The sequence below is a fragment of the Suncus etruscus genome, chromosome 1, assembly GCF_024139225.1.
Source record: "Suncus etruscus isolate mSunEtr1 chromosome 1, mSunEtr1.pri.cur, whole genome shotgun sequence".
In the NCBI taxonomy this organism is placed as follows: Eukaryota; Metazoa; Chordata; class Mammalia; order Eulipotyphla; family Soricidae; genus Suncus; species Suncus etruscus.
This window is the reverse complement of record NC_064848.1, coordinates 70,248,389-70,266,605: the sequence shown is the minus strand read 5'-3', so window position 1 is coordinate 70,266,605 and position 18,217 is coordinate 70,248,389. Positions and strand designations below refer to the sequence as shown.

Sequence of the window (18,217 nt, the reverse complement as noted above, 5' to 3'; positions counted from 1 at the left end):
AAGAACTTTATGACTGTATGCAGAACACATGAGAATTCTGGTTCAAGGCTGTCTGGGCTGGCATCAGTGGTTAATGTTTCTGTAGAGGATGAAGGTCTGGTCCTTGTGATACGGTCAGGCAACCATCCATCTCCATGGTCTGCATTAGAACTTTCTAGAATTCTTCCAGGTCTTCCGTTGCCTCTTCACAAAAGGAAAGACGAGCATTTGGGCCTGTGAAGCTACAGGAATGTTCCCTGACAGCTTTTTGTTTTATTTTTCCACTTATGTCCAGAATTAAACCTGGTCCACACCACATTCAGAGCCTGAGAACAGTGATTAGGTTTGTGGGACAGAGTCTAGACAAGTGGACAGGGGGAAGAGGGTCCGAAATACACATATGAGAAATCAGGTGGTGCCAGGCTTCCTGGCCTATAGAATCAGCCAATTTGTGGAATATCATCTTTGCCCTGTCTATCTTAGCTTTTGAGATGACCACATAAAAATGGACAGTGCCTACATATGCCATTGCATTTGTCATTCTTCAGTCATAGCACTTGTATATGTACAGACAGATAAAAGTGGTTTGGTTGAAGGATCCCCAAGTAGCATAGTCCAGAGTGCTCATTTATGTACTCATTAAGAATGTAGGGTTTTGTTTTGTTTTTTTTTTTGAGCCAGAGAGATAGTATAATATATATGGCACTTGCTTTGCACATAGCTGGCTTGGTTTGATCCCTGATAGTATGTATGGTCCCCTATACCCTGCCAGCGTGATCCCGTAGTACAGAGCCATGAGTAAACAAAACTAAACAAAAAGGATGTAAGTTTTCAGGGGGTGGAGAGGTACAGAACTTAAGGCATTGCTTTGCATCCTACTGATACAGTTTGAAACTCTGATACCACAGTATGGTCCTGCCAGGGGTCACTCATCAGCACCACTGAATACCCTTCCCCATTCCCCCCCAAATATATATTTTAAAAGAAATAATTCAGACGGCTGGAGCACAGACTTTGAATGCAGAAGGCCAGTTTAATTCTCAGCACCACATCATCTCTGTGCACAAAACCACAAATAAGCAGAAAAACAGTGATTTTTCAGGATGGGTTGGGACAGTAGTAGCTCAGAGGGTACTTGGCTTGCATGAGAGGCCCTCGTTTAACCCCCCAACACCCCATGAACCCCTCCTTATTCCCCTGTGCTACCAGTTATAATTACTGGACCAAAACAGCACCTTAGTGTCAAGGTTTGCTGGGAATGAGCCCAAGATAGCTAGGTGCCTGCCCTCAAAAAAAGAAAAGAAAAAAGAATTTGTGTTTTTGTGACCAGGATGTCACTTGCTAGTAGAATGCACGCCTTGTATGAGACCAGGACTTAATTCCAGTATGAAAAAAGAAGTATTAGATTCCAGTGATGAAAGTTAGCCTTACCAATATTTGCACTTAAATAAGGTTAGGATGATCTGTTCCTTCCATTTGTACAAGAAGATTGAGCCAGTCTCTTTCTTTGGTTTCTTTCTGAGCTGAGGTCCTGATTCTACTACTTGTCCCAGGGCATGGTGGAGGCAGCTGTTCTCTTTGTCTCAATTTCCAGGCTTTGCATAAAGCTGCTGTGCAATAAATGATGTGGGTAAAATAAACCTGTGCCTTTTAAATGCCTGAAAATAGTTCTTAGGCTTGAGTTTCTTTTCATCAGTGTGCAGTACGCTGTTCTGTGATGGCTGTAGATCTTGTAAAGACTGAAGATTTTACCTCCTCACACGTTCACCCATCGTTGAACACCTCTGCACTGTGCTGTGTAGAGCATTGTGCATGGCACCAAGAGCAGAGGATTTCAGCTTCACCTCCCTTCCCCTGACGCTTGTCTTTTCTCTTTGGAGCCTTTCTCTCAATGCCAGGTGATTTTCATGGCTCTGCCCCAGCCTCCTGCCTGTTGGCCCAGCCTCAGGAAATATTATGTGTAACTGAAGTCTTGTTCACAATGCTGTAAAAAGCGCAAAAATAACAGGCTCTTGTTTCAGCTTGGAATTCATCTTAGCTTTCACTCTTTCAGTGTGTGAGAAAAGTGAATAAAGTAAATGTCTCCTTTGCCTAAACATCAGAAATGAAACTTAGTTGAGAACATTTGGGAATATTTGAGTTGGTTGTCATTCTGTTCTTTTTCTTAAATTTTCTTTTTCTTATTTCTTTTTTTTTTTTTTTTGGTTTTTGGGTTACACCGGCATCGCTCAGGGGTTACTCCTGGCTCTATGCTCAAAAATCGCCCCTGGCAGGCTCGGGGGACATATGGAATGCTGGGATTCGAACCACCGACCTTTTGCATGTAAGGCAAACACCTTACCTTCATACTATCTCTCTGGCCCCAATTCTGTACTTTTTCTTTTTCAACCAGTGCTAAGTCAAATCTTTTGTGAAGATGGAAGATTAGAATGTTGGAAAAGGGGCCCGGAGAGATAGCACAGCGGCGTTTGCCTTGCAAGCAGCCGATCCAGGACCAAAGGTGGTTGGTTCGAATCCCGGTGTCCCATATGGTTCCCCGTGCCTGCTAGGAGCTATTTCTGAGCAGACAGCCAGGAGTAACCCCTGAGCACCGCCGGGTGTGACCCCCCCCCCAAAAAAAAAAGAATGTTGGAAAAGAACCTTCCTAATTTCTTAGTTCTGCTTTAGAGATAAAGTACAACAGATTCCTCTTCCTCCTTAGAAGAAGGCGTGAGCCAGGGCAGGGAGGCACAGAAACCAGGATGACAAGTGGCCAAAGCCTGAAGTTTTAAGACATGTTTGGTTAAATTAAAGTGGAGGAACTGAGGCCGGAGAGATAGCATGGAGGTAAGGCATTTGCCTTGCTTGCAGAAGATTTGAATCCCGGCATCCCATATGGACGCCCCCGAGCCTGCCAGGAGTGATTTCTGAGAGTAGAGCCAGGAGGAACCCCTTAGTGCGGCCGGGTGTGATCCAAAAACCAAAAAATAAAATAAAAATAAAAATAAATAAAGTGGAGGAACAGTTGGAGGTACTGCAGCCACCAGGCCAGACATGTTAGGTGACCAAACTGTCAAAACCAAGAAAGTCTTCTTATAGAAAACAGTGCTGTCTGAAGGGATAGTTAACTCATTAGACAGTTTTTTGGAGGTGGAGCTTATAAAGTATTTCTATCCACAATATCTCATTTGATTTTAATTTGATAGTAGCCATCTTCCTGCAATCATGCACACCTTGCACACAGCCAAACTAGGACAGACCTGGATTCGATCCCCAGCATCCCATATGGTCCTCCAAGCCTGCCAGGAGCAATTTCTGAGTGCAGAGCCAGGAGTAACTCCTGAGCCCTGCCAGGTGTGGCCCCAAACCAAAAACAAAACAACAAGGGGATCCTTTATCTGGCCTGGAGCGATAACATAGTGTGTAGGGCATTTGTCTTGCATGCAACTCACCCAGATTAAATTCCCAACTTCTCTTATGGTCCCCAGAGCCTGCCAGGAGCAACCACTGCTCCTGGGTGTGTCCCCAAAACAAAACAAACAAAAAGAGGACCCTTTGCCCATGTGAGCAGTAGGGGTTTTGCCTCCTTGATGGACACTCTGGCAAGTATGTTCATCCCATATACAGTAATCATGTGTGCTTTATCTCAGGTTCCCTCATATATGATCAGAAACTCACATTACTCAAAATGATCACTAAGCAACAACTTACTGTTAGCCACATTTCATAGGAAACTGAATCCCAGGTGCTGGAGCCCATCACAGAGGTAGCTCAAGGGGCTTCTTCCAAGACTGCCTAGTGTTTATACCACCAAGAAAAGAGAGCCAGGCTAACCCGTTTACTGTAAGTTACCAAAGAGAAGAAAAAGATCTTGTATGTAGTATGTGCAAGTTTAAGCCTTGATGTTTTGGGTAAAGCACGGGGAATTAGGGGAACTTGGATGTTTGGGTTGTTTGTCATTTTTGATGTATTCACCAAAGATAGCTTCCATGGATGGGTAAAGCAATTGAGCTGATAATAATGAGGAAGCTTATCACACTCACCTGTTTCCTTCTGGAAAGGGTTCAGAAAGAAGTGTCATGAGAGAAAAGTCCCTGCGATGTCCACTGACAATTTGCAGGGTGAAGAAACTCAATATAGATGAGCAAGAGGTATAAGGAACAGCAAGGAGTTACTTTGAGGTGTGATTCCCCTCTCCATGTAAAGCTGTTATCGCAGACACATGGACTTGCTTGAGTCTTTGGTCGATTTGGGGGATATAGTTCTTCCCTTCCATGAAACAGATAAGATGTTAGATCCCCAAGGTTGGTTGTGAGACAGCGAGGAGCTCAAGGAGAACTGTGTGGCCCAGAGACAATTCTGCCTGCGACTTGGTTGATGGTGGAAGGGTGGAGGGCTGAAAGAATGGTGTCTTTTCTTCCTTTTACCCTTTTGTATGCTACACAACAGTGTCTACACCAAAGCTGTTCCCTTTGTAAACCCGCTGAACTCTATCACTAGATTAGAGAGGACCCGAATGTCACATCATTTACTTTTCCCAAAAATAGAGAAAGAATACTGCATTAACCACAGGGTATCCTGGATCCAGGTGCTCAGATGCCAAGCCAACTTTTTGTCCCAACATGCAACAAAAAGGTGCTTGATGATTAGCCTTTTTTTTTTTTTTCATTTTGAGAATCAGAAAGTATTATGTTGTGAATTGCACTTATGTAATGCACAAAATTTAAATGTGGAGTCAGAGTGCTGGTATAGAGTGTAGGGCCTTTGCCTTGCATATTGCTGACCCAGATTTAATCCCTCGCATCCCATATGGGATATGGGTCCCTGAGTCCTCCAAAAGTGAGTCTTGAGCACAGAGCCAGGAGCAACCCCTGAACATTGCTGGGTGTGGCCCAGGGGAAAAAAAAACAAATTAAAAGAGACCAGAGAGATTATACAACAGATAAAGTCCTTCCCTGATACATAGCTGAAATAGGGTGGATCCCCAGCACCCTTAACCTTGTCAGGAGTTATCCCAGGGCCTGGAGCCGGGGACAAGCCAGGTATGGAGCCAACGGGAGGGAAGGAAGGAGGGAGGGAGGAAGAAATTTTGTTGATTTGAATAAATACTCTGTTAAAAATTCTCTTTTGGTAGGGCCAGAGGGGTAATACATGGATAAGGTGCTTGTCTTACACACAGCCAACCTGGGTACTTGAGAGTAGAGCCAGGAGTAACCCCTGAGCATACACACATGTGGCTCCAAAACAAAAGTTCTCTTAGGTTTAGTGGGAGGAGGGAATGGAGGGAGAAATGGAGATCAGAGGCATCAGACTTTCAAGGCAAATGCTATACATACTCCGAGCTACAGTCCCCTGCCCCCAAACGTTGGCTTTTTAGAGACAGACCCCAGTGTTTGTGGTTGTGCTGCTTTTACACAGGAAGAAGCACTTGTGAAGGAACCGGATTGCAGCCATAGGCACACTTGCATTGACTGTCACTGAGCCGTTTCTTCTTAAAACACAGTGCAGACTGGCCCTTCTAAAAATTGGCTTAGATTTTAGAACTGACAATTAAGATAGGTTTTTCTTAAAAACATAATCCTAAACAGCCCTCTTCTCTTGTTATACTCTTAACGATTCTAGGTAGAGGGGGAAAAAAAACACTTGTTTCAAAGATTCTTATTTTTTAAAGTAAATTTATAGTAAATGGAGAGATTAATAAAGGGCTATTTTTTCTCAGCTTGTGGTTTCTAATTACATCAGTTACAGCTTAGCCTTCCTCTTAACTAGAGTGCAGGCATGGACTGGAAAAGAATGAGCTAATCCATGATAGATCAGGTTGAATAAAGATCTCCATTCATATCTTTACCTTTTATCCCTTGTTCTGAGTGCCAAGAATTAATGCTGTTTGAAAGTACAAGCTGAACCTGCCAAGCTTCGGACAGCTAAGATAATCCTAATTATTTTCAATGTTAGTGAGAAGGGCAGCAGTCCCACTCTGGAAAGGAGTTCCATTGTGAAACATTAAATATCTGCTAAGTGGTATTGATTGGACATGATTTTATTTCCAAACACCATGGTTATCACGAAGCGGAAGAATTTGTTGTTTAAGGCACTTTCACCAGCTTTTCATCAGATTCTAGTGCCTGCAAATTCAAGGAAACCAGAGGCCAGCAATTTAGTTTTCTTCCTTGGCTGTCAACTTCTAGGTGAAGAGTGGCTCACAATCGAAGAATGTCACTTGCACTTTTTAGTTTTAAATGGTTTCTTAGTGGGAGTCTAATAGTATTTAACATATAGAGGAAGAACATTTTTTTCCTCAAGCATGAATATCCTGTTTTCTCACATCACTGGAAGAGAATTATTTGTTCCAGTCCATTGACTTCCAACAGATCATTCAAGTTAAAAATCAGAGGTCTTTACCATGTCATAAGATTTAGCAGTTCCAGTGGTTTTTGTTTAGTTTTTTATTAGAGCTGGTTTGTTTCGGTACTGTTGGTTTCGGCTATTTTCCAAGAACCCCAAGAGTACTGCTGAAATCTGTTTTCCACAGCATTGATAAGAATAAGTGTGTATAAGGTTTTTGTTTGTTTTTAAATAGTAATAAAAGAAAAAGCCTTTGGCTTCCGTAGACTAGGCTACATGAGAGAAAAATAGATACTAGTCTTGCTGGTTCAAGCTAGGGTCAGCCTTGAGGGTTTACTTACCTTTCATCTGTAGCCAGGAAAGGGTCAGATGGACAAGTTTTTTACTCTTTTTCTTACTTTTCAGTCTCTGGTCTCTAGAAGTCATTTATTCCATTTCTATAAAGGCTGAGAGTCTATGGCTGATTACAGGGTAGCATAATCCTGAATTGTTTCTTGCCTGTGAATGCTTTCTGCCTTCCAAGCCTAGCACAGCTACCCCCAAAGCAGAACCACAGTAGAGCACTGACATCTTCACTGATGCTAATAGTGGTGTGTTGAGCATCTCTGGGCCAATTATTCTTTTTCTTCAGGCTTATTCCCCAGGGTGGAATTACCAGGTCAGAGGGTATGAACAGTTTTTATGGTTCTTATTACATGTCACTAGATTGCTGTCCAGAGAGATTGAACCAATTTCTAGAGCTACCAGCAGCATATCTTTCTCTCCATTCCCACTGACACTTGGGCATTAGCATTTTTACAAAACAATTAAGAGGAACCTTTGGAGTTGAAATTAGCGTCCTGTAGAACTCATTAGAATTAACTTAAACTATAGATGGCTATATAGGGGGGAGGGTGCTGCCCTTGCAAAAGGCAGACAGACCCAGGTTAGATACTCAGCTTTTCATAAGGTCCCCTAATCCATACCAGGAGTGATCCCTGAGCTCAGAACAGGAGTAAATTAATCCTGAGCATCACAAGGTGGGGCCCAAAGACAGAAATAAAGTAAGAAGGATAATTTTGACTTTGAAATTTTTAATTGCTATAAATGTTCATGATTAGTTATTGGTAACTATTAAAATGGAGATGTTGTAAAATAGATTTTGTACACTAACACTAATTTCTGAAATAACCACTTGGAACTACCTTTATGAGATGCTTCACAAAATGAGTAAACATATTATTCCTGATATCAAGGCCCTTTTAAAAAATGAAAATAATCTGAGAATAAAAGTAATAAAGCATATTTATATTTTGAATGTGAAACATTTTAAAATACATATATTTGAGCTATTTTAGTTGTACTTTGCTAGTTTATGGTCATGCATTATAAATATGCACAGAGCTTGATCTAGGCAGATATATTTGTATCCCCAAGATACAGGAAACTTTCTCAAAGAAGATATTCTTTCACAAGACAAGTGAGAGCAAAAGGGTGCTATCTCTTGCAGAATTTCTGTCCCTTCCTTTTTCAAGCCCATATGTTGAATGGGGAGTCGAAATGTGATGTGGTGGAGGTGGGGGGGTCACATTCCAAAAGCTGCTAAGTGGAGTCAGAAGGAAGAGCAGCATATTAAAAACACATATCTGTTCTTTCCTAGGCTTGACAAGGGTAATGTACTTTGTTTTCTTAAAATCATACAGAGATTAGAAAGACTCAGAGGCCAGTTACTTCACTGTGGAATTCAGGGAATTGAAAGGGTGCGAGCACTAAGAGCAAACCACAGGGTTGAACTGACCAGTGTTACTTAGCAGCTTCCATAGTGAGAAACTAATCTCTCACTGAATGGTTTGATGATTAACTATTCCGTTAAAATGGGGTGCACAGGAAGTAATGAGTGTTCACTCTCTTCCTGGTGGATTCGGGACAATCATTGGTTTGAGGTGGGTACCTGGTGTGTAGGACAGATTAATTAGATGCTGATCTGGTTGACTCCATAAACTCCAATGTCAGTAAACTCTTTGGGAAAACATTTTTGTCTACATATGCAGTATATTTTTGTAAATCTTGGTCTTGTAAGAATCATAAAATTCAAGAGCTGGAGAGATAGTACAGTGGGTAGAGTGATTCCCTTTCACATGGCCAACCTGGGTTTGATCCCTGGCATCTCACATGGTCCCCGGATTGCAGAGTCAGGAGTGACCTGGGCAACCAGGTGTGCTTCCTTAAAAAAAAAAAACAAAACAAGAATCATATAATTCAATCCAAATTAAGTAAGATGCTTCTATCAGTGGCCATACAGTGAAGGTATTCAAATTTATAGGCTTTAGGAGATTACATATTATATTGTATATATACACAGTGTGCTCATACATGCTATGGAAGGATATCTGTTGAGTACCTTTCTTCTAAAAAAAAAAAAAAAAAGAAGCTTGTAGGCTATATATATTCTTGCAGTTCCTAAAGATTAAGTGACTTTCACCAATATAAAAAGTAATTGCTTGTCAGAAAATTGCTTAAATTGCTTTTCCAATTTATTCAATACTTAGTTTTCAGATCATGCCTGTCCTTATTGAATTTTTGAGGTAGATATAAACAACTATCCATATGTCTGTCTGCTGGTCCATATGTCATATTTCGGAAAGAGGCCCCATAGAGTGTTTAAAGGTCTGCTTCTTAAATCCTGGCTCTGTCTTTTATTTCTGTGTGGTTTCATGAGCTGCTGCAAACCTTTCCAAACCCATAACAAGGGTAAATAGTGTTCTCTTGTAAAGAGGTCTCTTTTCAGTATGGTGTAATATACCTTATTAAATTCCAAACATAATAAGTATTGATGGCAAACACATCAGGATCCAGTACAGCTTCTACTATGATTTAGTTTCCTACAAATGACTCAGCTCCCAATGCATTCTGCTAATTACACCATAGATTTCCCTATTGATGAACACAAGCTGAATTAACACAGGAGCACTAATGTACCCTTTCACCATTATTGTTGTACAAGAAGCCGTGGCAGATGCTGGCAGTTAGTTACACAAACATTAGTATTAACGATTGGCCATTTGGAATTGGTGACAAACTACTGCCCGGCAAAATCCTGAGGCTGAAACCAATCAGGAAGTTAATGAGGAGAGAAATTACCACTGCAGCTTGCCCTTAATTACATTCACACTAGGCAGGAAGGGAGTTCTGGGGGTGGATCTAGACTCTACTAAGGTTAAGAAGGTCAAAGGCCCTTTTGCTTAAATTTTGTATCTACTGTGACTTGTAAGGTTGCAAAAATTGTTCAGCACATTATTACTTTTGCATCCTTCGTGTTTAATGTTGGTTTCCTAGTAGTCTTATATTCTTAGGTTTGCTTACAAAATATTTATCTCCCTCCTTAATATAGTGTGATATATATGAATCTGTTTCTTTTACTTTTTGTTGTTGAGGTTTTCTTTTATCTACTGCTTTAATATATATATATATATATATATATATATATATATATATATATATATATATATATATATATATATATATATATATTATTTCTTCTAATGTTTTTCCCTAACATGTGAGAGAAATATCAGGCAAGTTGATAAGTGGTCATCTTTATGTGTAATAAATTAAAAATTTAGGGTAACTCGTTAAACTGTGGAAATACATGGGATAGAGTCCTGCTTAGGGGTAATTTGTCAGGTGAATCACTTGACAAAGTTCTATTAGCATCCTTTCTATAAGGGGAGAGGATAAACTCAGTGAATAGTGTAACTAGTTTCCCCAAAGCAGGAGTAGACTTAATGAATATAAACCGGAACTCTGCTACCTAATTTCCCATTTATTATTATTATGTATGTATTTATTTACTTATTATTTTGGTTTTTGGGTCACACCCGGGGTACTCGGGTACTCCTGGCTCTGGGCTCAGAAGTTACTCCTGGCAGGCTTGGGGATCATACGGATACTGGGGATCAAACCCAGGTCAGCTGTATGCAAGGCAAACGCCCTACCCATTGTGCTATTACTTTGGCCTCACTTCTATCTTTTTTATTTTAAAGGAGAGTTGGAAATGACTGCGAGTGATAAGCAGTCAGCTCAGAATAGGAACACCTGTTTCTTTGTTGAAACCCTGAATAATGAATGTCAAAATCTTGTTTTTACTCTTCTCCCTCTTTCTCCTTCCTAGTATTCTCACCTCAGTCCAGCAGTCAAGATTCTGGCTTGGTCTCCCTGTCCAGCAACTCTCCTGAGAGCACAAAGGGAGTGCTTGAATGCGAGTCGGCTTCCGAGCCCAGCACTTTCACAGTCACTCCTGTCATTGAGGAGGACGACGAATAAATGCCTGTTGCCTTTGGCCCTTCACTTGACATAAAGCTGATGAATCTATTTATACAAGGGATTTGTTGTTAATATTTTGCTTTGATTTAGGCCCAGTTTTACCTGTTGAGAACTTGTTTGGTTTATATCCCTTAGTGATTAGCTCAGACGCTAAAAATACACCTTTGATAATTTAGGATCCACAACTATCATCTATTAGAAAAAAAGGCCTTTGCTCTCTGAGTTAAATAGTAACCCCCTTTTATGACACTGGTTTACAGGTAGTTTTCAAAAAATCGAGTAATTCTCTCAAGTAAAGCACTATTTTGCATCTAAATAAGTCATAATTAGAGAATGCCTTGTTTTAAGATGAAATCTTAGGTGCCTTAAGTTTTTTTCTTAAAAGTTAGAATTCAATAAAACTGCAGAAATATAAATTTAGTGAAGTGCCTACCTGACCTATGAGAATACAGCCAAGTTAGTGATTTAAAAATCTGCAGGTCAGAGTAAATGGAAATACTGATTGTGGTGTTGTTTCGAAATCCTACTCACGGCATTCCTCCATCCCACAAAAACATGAGTAACCATTAGATAAAATTATAGCCCTTAACAATAGCTACTTTTTTTCTGTTAAGGGTAATTTGAAAACAATATAATTAAAGTAAGGCCAGATGCCTGGATGTTATTTCTGGGATAATATAGTAAGTTTATCATACAAATTCTTTATACTACAGGGACGAAAATGGATTCAATCTAGACTGTTTTGTAACCTTAGGTTGTAATCTGATTACCTCTTTAAAAGTTACTACACTTTCTGAGTTTATTATTTTGTTAAAAATTGCTTATGGAGTACTTCTTTATGTAACAGAAGCCATCGTGAAATGAAACTAGTCTAAAAAAAATTCATTGTTCTGTGTAGTTGCAGCTGTACCTGAAATAAAAATGTTATTGATGACCGAATTTTCCTGTGTGTATATTTGGCGAATGGTATTAAACAGGAAAAAAGAAATTACTTGTATTTTCTTCGCTCTGTGCTTTGAAAACATCTATTTGATTTCACCCCCATCTGTTGTAATCAATAACCTGACCATCTTGTTTTTTATTAAATGCACTTACTCTTAATTTCATCCACCAGTGGTTTTAGAGAGAATAATGTGGAGTTACCTATATAGGTTTGACATTATAAATCACTTCTTGGGGCTGAATTGTAGAGCGGTATCGATTGATCCTGATATATCACAGAAATTTACTGTCACTTCTGTTTTCAATTAAAGATACAATCAGTCAGATAATGACTTAATTGGATTTTACAGAAGATTGAGTTTTATTGCCTAGTGCTTTACGAGTTTAGTTAAGGAAGATCATTTTATCACACTTGTCAGGCGGCTGCTACTGCAGCCCTGTGCCCTTCTGGGTAGCTCTAGCTGTAGCTATTGTGACGGAGCCTGGAGGTGTCAGGGCTCGCAGGGAAGGGACCGACCTAGGGGTCACCACCTCCTTGCTGCAGGAGCGTTCTCCGAATTGAAGGCCCCTTGCTCGCTCGCTGGCCGCACCAGACCCTTTTGTAGCTTTGAATAATCCAGGTTTCTGCGATAGATCCTGGAATCTAAACGTTCCTGTGATTCCGTAGATGAATACAACATTATAATTTTGCAGGCGATTGTTGGAGAAGTCTGCAGCCCTCCCGCCTGCGTCCTCTCCATCCTCTCTGTTTAACCATGTTTAGTGTTCCAACCCTTTTGGGTACTGAATCTGAAAGAACGAGGGATCCATATCCCGCGGAGAAAAACTCAAGGTATCCTGCAAACCCCCCCCCCAAGAACCGGCCTCTGTACCCGCCTGCCCTGCGTGCCCCAAATCCCTAGTGCCAACCTGAGGTCCAGCGTGGCAGCCCACACCCAAGAAGCCAGGCCTGCCAAGCCAAGCGGACAGCTCCGGTCCTTGGTCTTGGAGAACCCAAAATGCACTTGGGTCTCGTCCCAGTAGAGCCCCTCCCCACTTGGTAACCCCGGAATGCAGCTGCCCAGGCGGTTTCTGGAGAAGTCCAGGATTTCTCTCCACTAATAGGCCCCACAAAACGCAAACCTGGGACTTGTGTCCTGGCTAGTGCTGCTTTGAAATGCAGCTTTGCTTTCCTGCAGGTGATAGTCCTTGAGTGCAAAGTGTAGCGGTTTGAATGGATCAGATCCAGGATTTTGGGGACGTAGACAGCACACAGACTGGAAGTCTTGGTACATTTTAACCCCCACGTTTCAGGAAGTTTCTCAAAGTGTCCCCATGAACCAAGACCTAAAAGGACGAGGCTGCGTTCCCCCGCGCGAGCGCGAGGTCCGTCCTGTGCGGAGTTCGCTGCCAGCAAGGCTGTGAATGTGTGCGGAAGGACCTGCAGCCCGTCTGGTTGGCGCCCTCATGAGCCTTCTAACACGCTTGAAAAGCGCGTCTAACTGTAAAGCTCTGGGGAAATCGAGGCAGGCCTTCCCGGAGGATTGATGGGCAAAGTGCGGCCACACTAAGTGACGATGCTACGGGCTAAGGATTCGCTTGGCCTTTGCCCGGGAGCGCCTGACTCCTGCTGCTGCAGCAGCTGGGGGGCAGGCGAGCGCACCCCTCCAGTTGTCCCCTTTTGAAGTCCTAAAAGTGTGCGCAGCACTTCCGAAGTAGGGAAGGGGACCATCAACAAGGTCCGTGTCGACTCCGGTGATCCTGGCCTCGCTGTCACGATGACTGTCAGAGCTACAGTGAGGGTGTATGCCTTACAGTCAAGTACGAATCACATGCATGAGTCGGTATTATGGTCACCCAAGGTTCCAACCCAGACACACACACACACACACACACACACACACACACACACACACACACACACGTCCCCATATGCTTCACAAGTTCACACGTGTCGCATATCAGTTTTGTTGCACTGCACTTTGGGCTTTCTAAATGGTATTTAGAAGCAATGTCTGGGGCCGGAGAGATAGCATGGTGTTGGGCGTTTGCCTTGCATGCAGAAGGACGGTGGTTCAGAATCCTGGCATCCCATAAGGCCCCCCAAGTCTGCCAGGAGCGATTTCTGAGCATAGAGCCAGGAGTAAGTAACTCCGGAGCGCTGCCGGGTGTGACCCAAAAACCAAAACCAAAACCAAAAAAGAAGCAGTGTCTGGCACGCGATCCGCGTCACAGAAACCTAGGGCTAGGGTCAGCCTGTAGAGGGAAGCGACTTTTCCTAACGTTCCCGGGGTGTCCTATTCACGGGTGAAGATGATGGCCGATCCCGCCTGCTCCGCCGCCGGGCCGGGCCGTTTGGCCGGGAAACGCGCGCGCTTTCCCTCTCCACGTACACGCGCGCCAAAGGGAACCTGGAATTGGGTGCTGCGGGGCCTTGTGCTGAAGGGCGCAATTGAGTCTCGGCTGCAAGTACCATTCGTGACTCCTTTCCACCACCTCCAGCACCACCACGGACAGGCAAGCGGCCACCACTTACCCTCAGATTGGGACAGTCTCCTCCCCATTCCACCGCCCCTAAACTGCTAACTTGCGGCCCGGGGAGCTGGAGCCGTGGGCGGCGCGCGGGGCTGGGGCGGAGCGTAGGTTGGGTGGGCGGAGCCCCACGAACCTTCCAGCAGTCGAGGGGTGCTGGGCTGTGGAGGTTCGGGCTCTAGGCAAACTAGTTAAAGTTCTTGGCTGCAGGTCTGTGGGTTGGTGGGCCGCACTTTGAGATTGCAACACTCCTGCCCACGGTGGGTCCCTGAGTTGCAATACGCCTTGGCCCTCTGCATTACTCACCTGCTCTGGCCTTGGAGTGCAGTTTGCACCCATTTCCTTGAAGGGGGAGTTTTAGGGGAGTTCAGGTTGCTGTTTCCCCTCATTTTCAGGGGGCTATGTTAGAGGTTTCTAACAGCCCGCATCACCACCCTCCTGTAACTCTGCGGCTCTTGGTACGGGGCAGACGGGTGAAGAGAGAAGTGGGGGAAGGTGGAAGAAAGTTCTGGAAAAGCCACTGCAAAGAGTGTCTACAACTCCGAGAACGAAAAAAAAAAGCTCCTAGGGAAAAAGGAACCCTTACCACGTCACGAGAATGTTGTTATAATTGCCTAAAAATATTTACACAGCAGGGTTTTTGTTTGATTATTTGCAAGTCGCCAGGGAAAGATGATCTTAAATCGGTCAAAAGCCGGCTGTTCCCATTCGGACCTTGGAGGAAACATTTTTCTCTCGCTCCTTTTTTTTTTTTTTTGCATCGAAGACAGAGTCTGCAGTTTCTGTGACCTTTTCCAAAATTGCACTGGATGTACCCGCGTCCACGGCCCGCTAAACACCTTCCTGCTGTCTTGGGGGTGTGGGTGGTGTCCTTTCCCGCTCTCGGTTCCCCGAGATTTCCCTGCGATGGCAAAGTGCAAGTCCCCAATCCCGGTGCCCGAGACGACCGCGGAACGAGAGAGCCAGGCCAGGGCGCGTGTGGCTACTGCCAGAGGGAAGGGCGCGCTTTATTCCTTCCTTCCCTACTAAAACCGCTCAGCTCTGCCTGCCCCTCGGATGAAGCGAGGCTGTAGCGCACCGTTACTTTGGGGCCCCAGACTTAGCCAGACGAATCTGCACGAGTGAGAGCCGGGCTCAGTGGTGTAAGCCACCGCAGGCTTGCAGAGCTCAGGAGATGGAGCGGCTGGCTCCTCTTGGCCCGTTTTATTTGCCGCAGGAGGGAGGCCTCTAGCCTTGGGGGAGAGCCAGGCCGCCCACTGCCAAAACTCGGGACCCTCCTCCAGTTCAACAGCGTTACCCAACTCTGTCCCTGAGGCAACCCTGCATTCTCACCGGGCGCCTTTGGGGATTTCATGGGAAGTTGCAGAGCTTTGAGGGAGAACAAGGACATTACTGTCATTGCAAGAAGTCACTTGCAAGTGAGAAGTCCCCCACGCCGCCCCAAGAGACATTTTCCCTCTGTTTTTTGCTGGCCCTAGAGTGTGGCTGAGAAGCACGGATAGCCAGAGCGGCGGAGTTAAAGAGCTGGCAGAGCGGTTAATTCTCTTGCATTTATTTACAGGAACTCCTTTCTGCGCCCTGGGTTTCAGCATTAAACGCGGTGGAGACAAATACATAAATAAATAAGTAAATAAATAAAATTAAAAAAGGTTAAGGCAGAGCCCCAACTTCCCCCTCCAGGAGATATCCTCGGACAATCTGAAACTGCCCTTTTGATGAAGTTTGCATTGAGGGTGAGGAGCAACTTCCAGGACTCGTGGGTTGGTTTGGAGTCAGAACTTGCTGGAGCACCTGCCTTCTGAGCGGATCCAAACCGCCCTCCTTCCAAGAGTCAGCGTGTGCCCCAAGAACCGCAGACGCACATTATTTTTCACTTTCGTTGCTGATACCTGTCATAATTCTACCCTGGTCATTGTGGTTTACACACACACACACACACACACACACACACACACACACACACACACACACACACACTATAGAGCAGAACCCCAATGGATCCGGTCTAAGGAGAGCACATTTACTCGTAAACTTTCCCTGTCCCTTTTCAATTTCTTTGATGATTTTTCCCATACGTGTATAAGCTGTTTGGACTCAGTAGAAGCAGGCCGCCGCTCCTCCTAAAAGTGATTCGGACCATATGCTTTCTGCATTCATCCCCTCTCAGGCTTTTCTTCTCGGCACTAACTGCTAACACGTTATAGTCACCTTGAAATTTCCTCTGCTATTTTCCAATTAAAAGCTTAATAGCCCTGGAAACGGAGTTCATGTGGTGAAGTTTACCATAGCCCCTCGTTCTGAAAGGCTTTCTGCTGGGATCCCATTATGTGCTTGAATAAACCCTTTCTGCAAACAGAAATGGGACTCAGGATTGTCAGGTGTTGGGTTACAATAGACTTTGAGGCAGGGGACATTTTACCAACATAAATACAAACCTGTCCCTATAGGGAGATGTTGTCAAATACTGGGATATGGAAAACATTCCCATCAAATATGAGAAAAGGATTATTGCACTATATCAAATGAGTATTTAGATCTCAACCCCTGATGTGCACTGGAGTGAAACTGTCCAGGACCAAATAATGCCAGACTGTTTGAGTGGCAAAGGAATAGAGTGGTTGGAGACCAGAGAGGAAAGGGGGTGCCTTGGTAATCAGAATAGGGTACAGAACTTCGTTGCTTTTTTTCCCCCTAAATTGTTTAACTCCCAAAATCCTTATACTCAATCCTTGTTTTCTCTGACCTTTGGGAGAAAATTGGGAAAAATATTCCTTAAATCCATGACGTTAATTTTCCCAAATTGAGATTTGGGATTTCAGCAGGAAAGTTCCCAGATTTGATGCCATTCTCAGTTCTCCCTAGTCATGTGAAGCAACTCGTGGCCAAGTCCCTAGCCTCTACTTCATTGGGTGACCTCCGGCTAACGTCCTGAGAGTTTAGGCCACTTAGTTGTGTTTTAGGGCTGGATTTGTGAGCAAAGGTTGGGGGAGGGGCACAGGAGGTGCATTTACAGGTGGTGGGTGTCTGTGAAGGAGGACATCTGTATAGGTGGACCAGATAAGTTATGTGGGAAGGTCTGTGTCCCAGGAGATTTGGGGGGAGGCCCTTCAAAGTCAGCACTGCACTAGATCACTGACCCCTAACTTCTAGACAGAGGTGGTTTAGGGCTCCAAGGAAAATGTACACAATTGAATTCCCTTCTTAACAGACCCAATTCCCCAGGATTACCTTTCTATGTGGAGGATTGGCAAGAAAGTCAGGTGATACTTTATTTAAAGTATTAGTAAACGAAAAATTTCAGGTTCGCTTGCTTGCTGGGCCAAGCAGAAAGAAACAGCCTCTCGTGGACAAGGGCCCCCAGTGTAAATGAAGGGTTGGTATTTGCAGTGGGCTTTTGCCTTCAATTCAGGCAGGAGCCTAGCTTCGTGCTGGCTCTCAGAAAGATCTGAAACTGCCCTTCTTTGCCTGTGCACAAAGCTTGGATTAGGGTTCTGCTACCTCCACCTTATGTTTGGTTGTTTTTTCTTGGATACAGAGGAATGGAGGGGAATCCTTCATGTGTATTTATGATGACAATGATCAGATCAAACCACACTACTTCTAGGGATATGCAAATATCAGCTTAAACGGAATTTCATACCGTCGTCCTAGGAGCCCCAACTAAATATTGGTGTGGGTTGGGGAAAAACGGCCCATCCTTTTATTCATAACTCAATTACTGGGTTCCTTAGGGTTTGAATTAATAGGCACCTTCGTTCAATGGTTCAACGCTTACTGTGGGGAGGAGGAGGAGCCCTATCTGGTAACTTTATAGTGCTAATATGACACCTCCTTGGACTCTGAAATTCTGGAAACAGCACTTAAAGAACCTTCTTCCCCAAAAAAGCTTACTCTCCAACCTTTCAGGACAGGGAGTGTGTGTGTGTGTGTGTGTGTGTGTGTGTGTGTGTGTGTGTGTGTGTGTGCGTGTTTGATTTTTGTTCGTTTTAATTGTTTTTAAATTAGGATACGAGAAGAAGTGTAGATAAGTAAATGCAGCTCCAGAGAAGGTGCTGGCTTTCCCCTGAAATCTTGCAAAATGGATGACCATACCTGAATCAGATCTTTCAGAAACACTCATTTTCTCTTGCAACAGCAAGGACCAGAGAGAAGAAAAAAA

At 43.7% G+C, this 18,217-nt stretch overlaps 1 protein-coding gene across 1 annotated transcript in view; it reads left to right on the top strand.

The window, feature by feature from the left end:
* The window catches only part of DMRT1 (doublesex and mab-3 related transcription factor 1), a 119,350-nt gene extending 108,745 nt beyond the window's left edge, over window positions 1-10,605 (top strand). Inside the window, exon 5 of the mRNA XM_049773768.1 lies at window positions 10,454-10,605. Within this exon, the coding sequence (XP_049629725.1) occupies window positions 10,454-10,605 (152 nt within the window). The remainder of the gene's footprint in view (window positions 1-10,453) is intronic.
* Window positions 10,606-18,217: the final 7,612 nt, after the last annotated feature.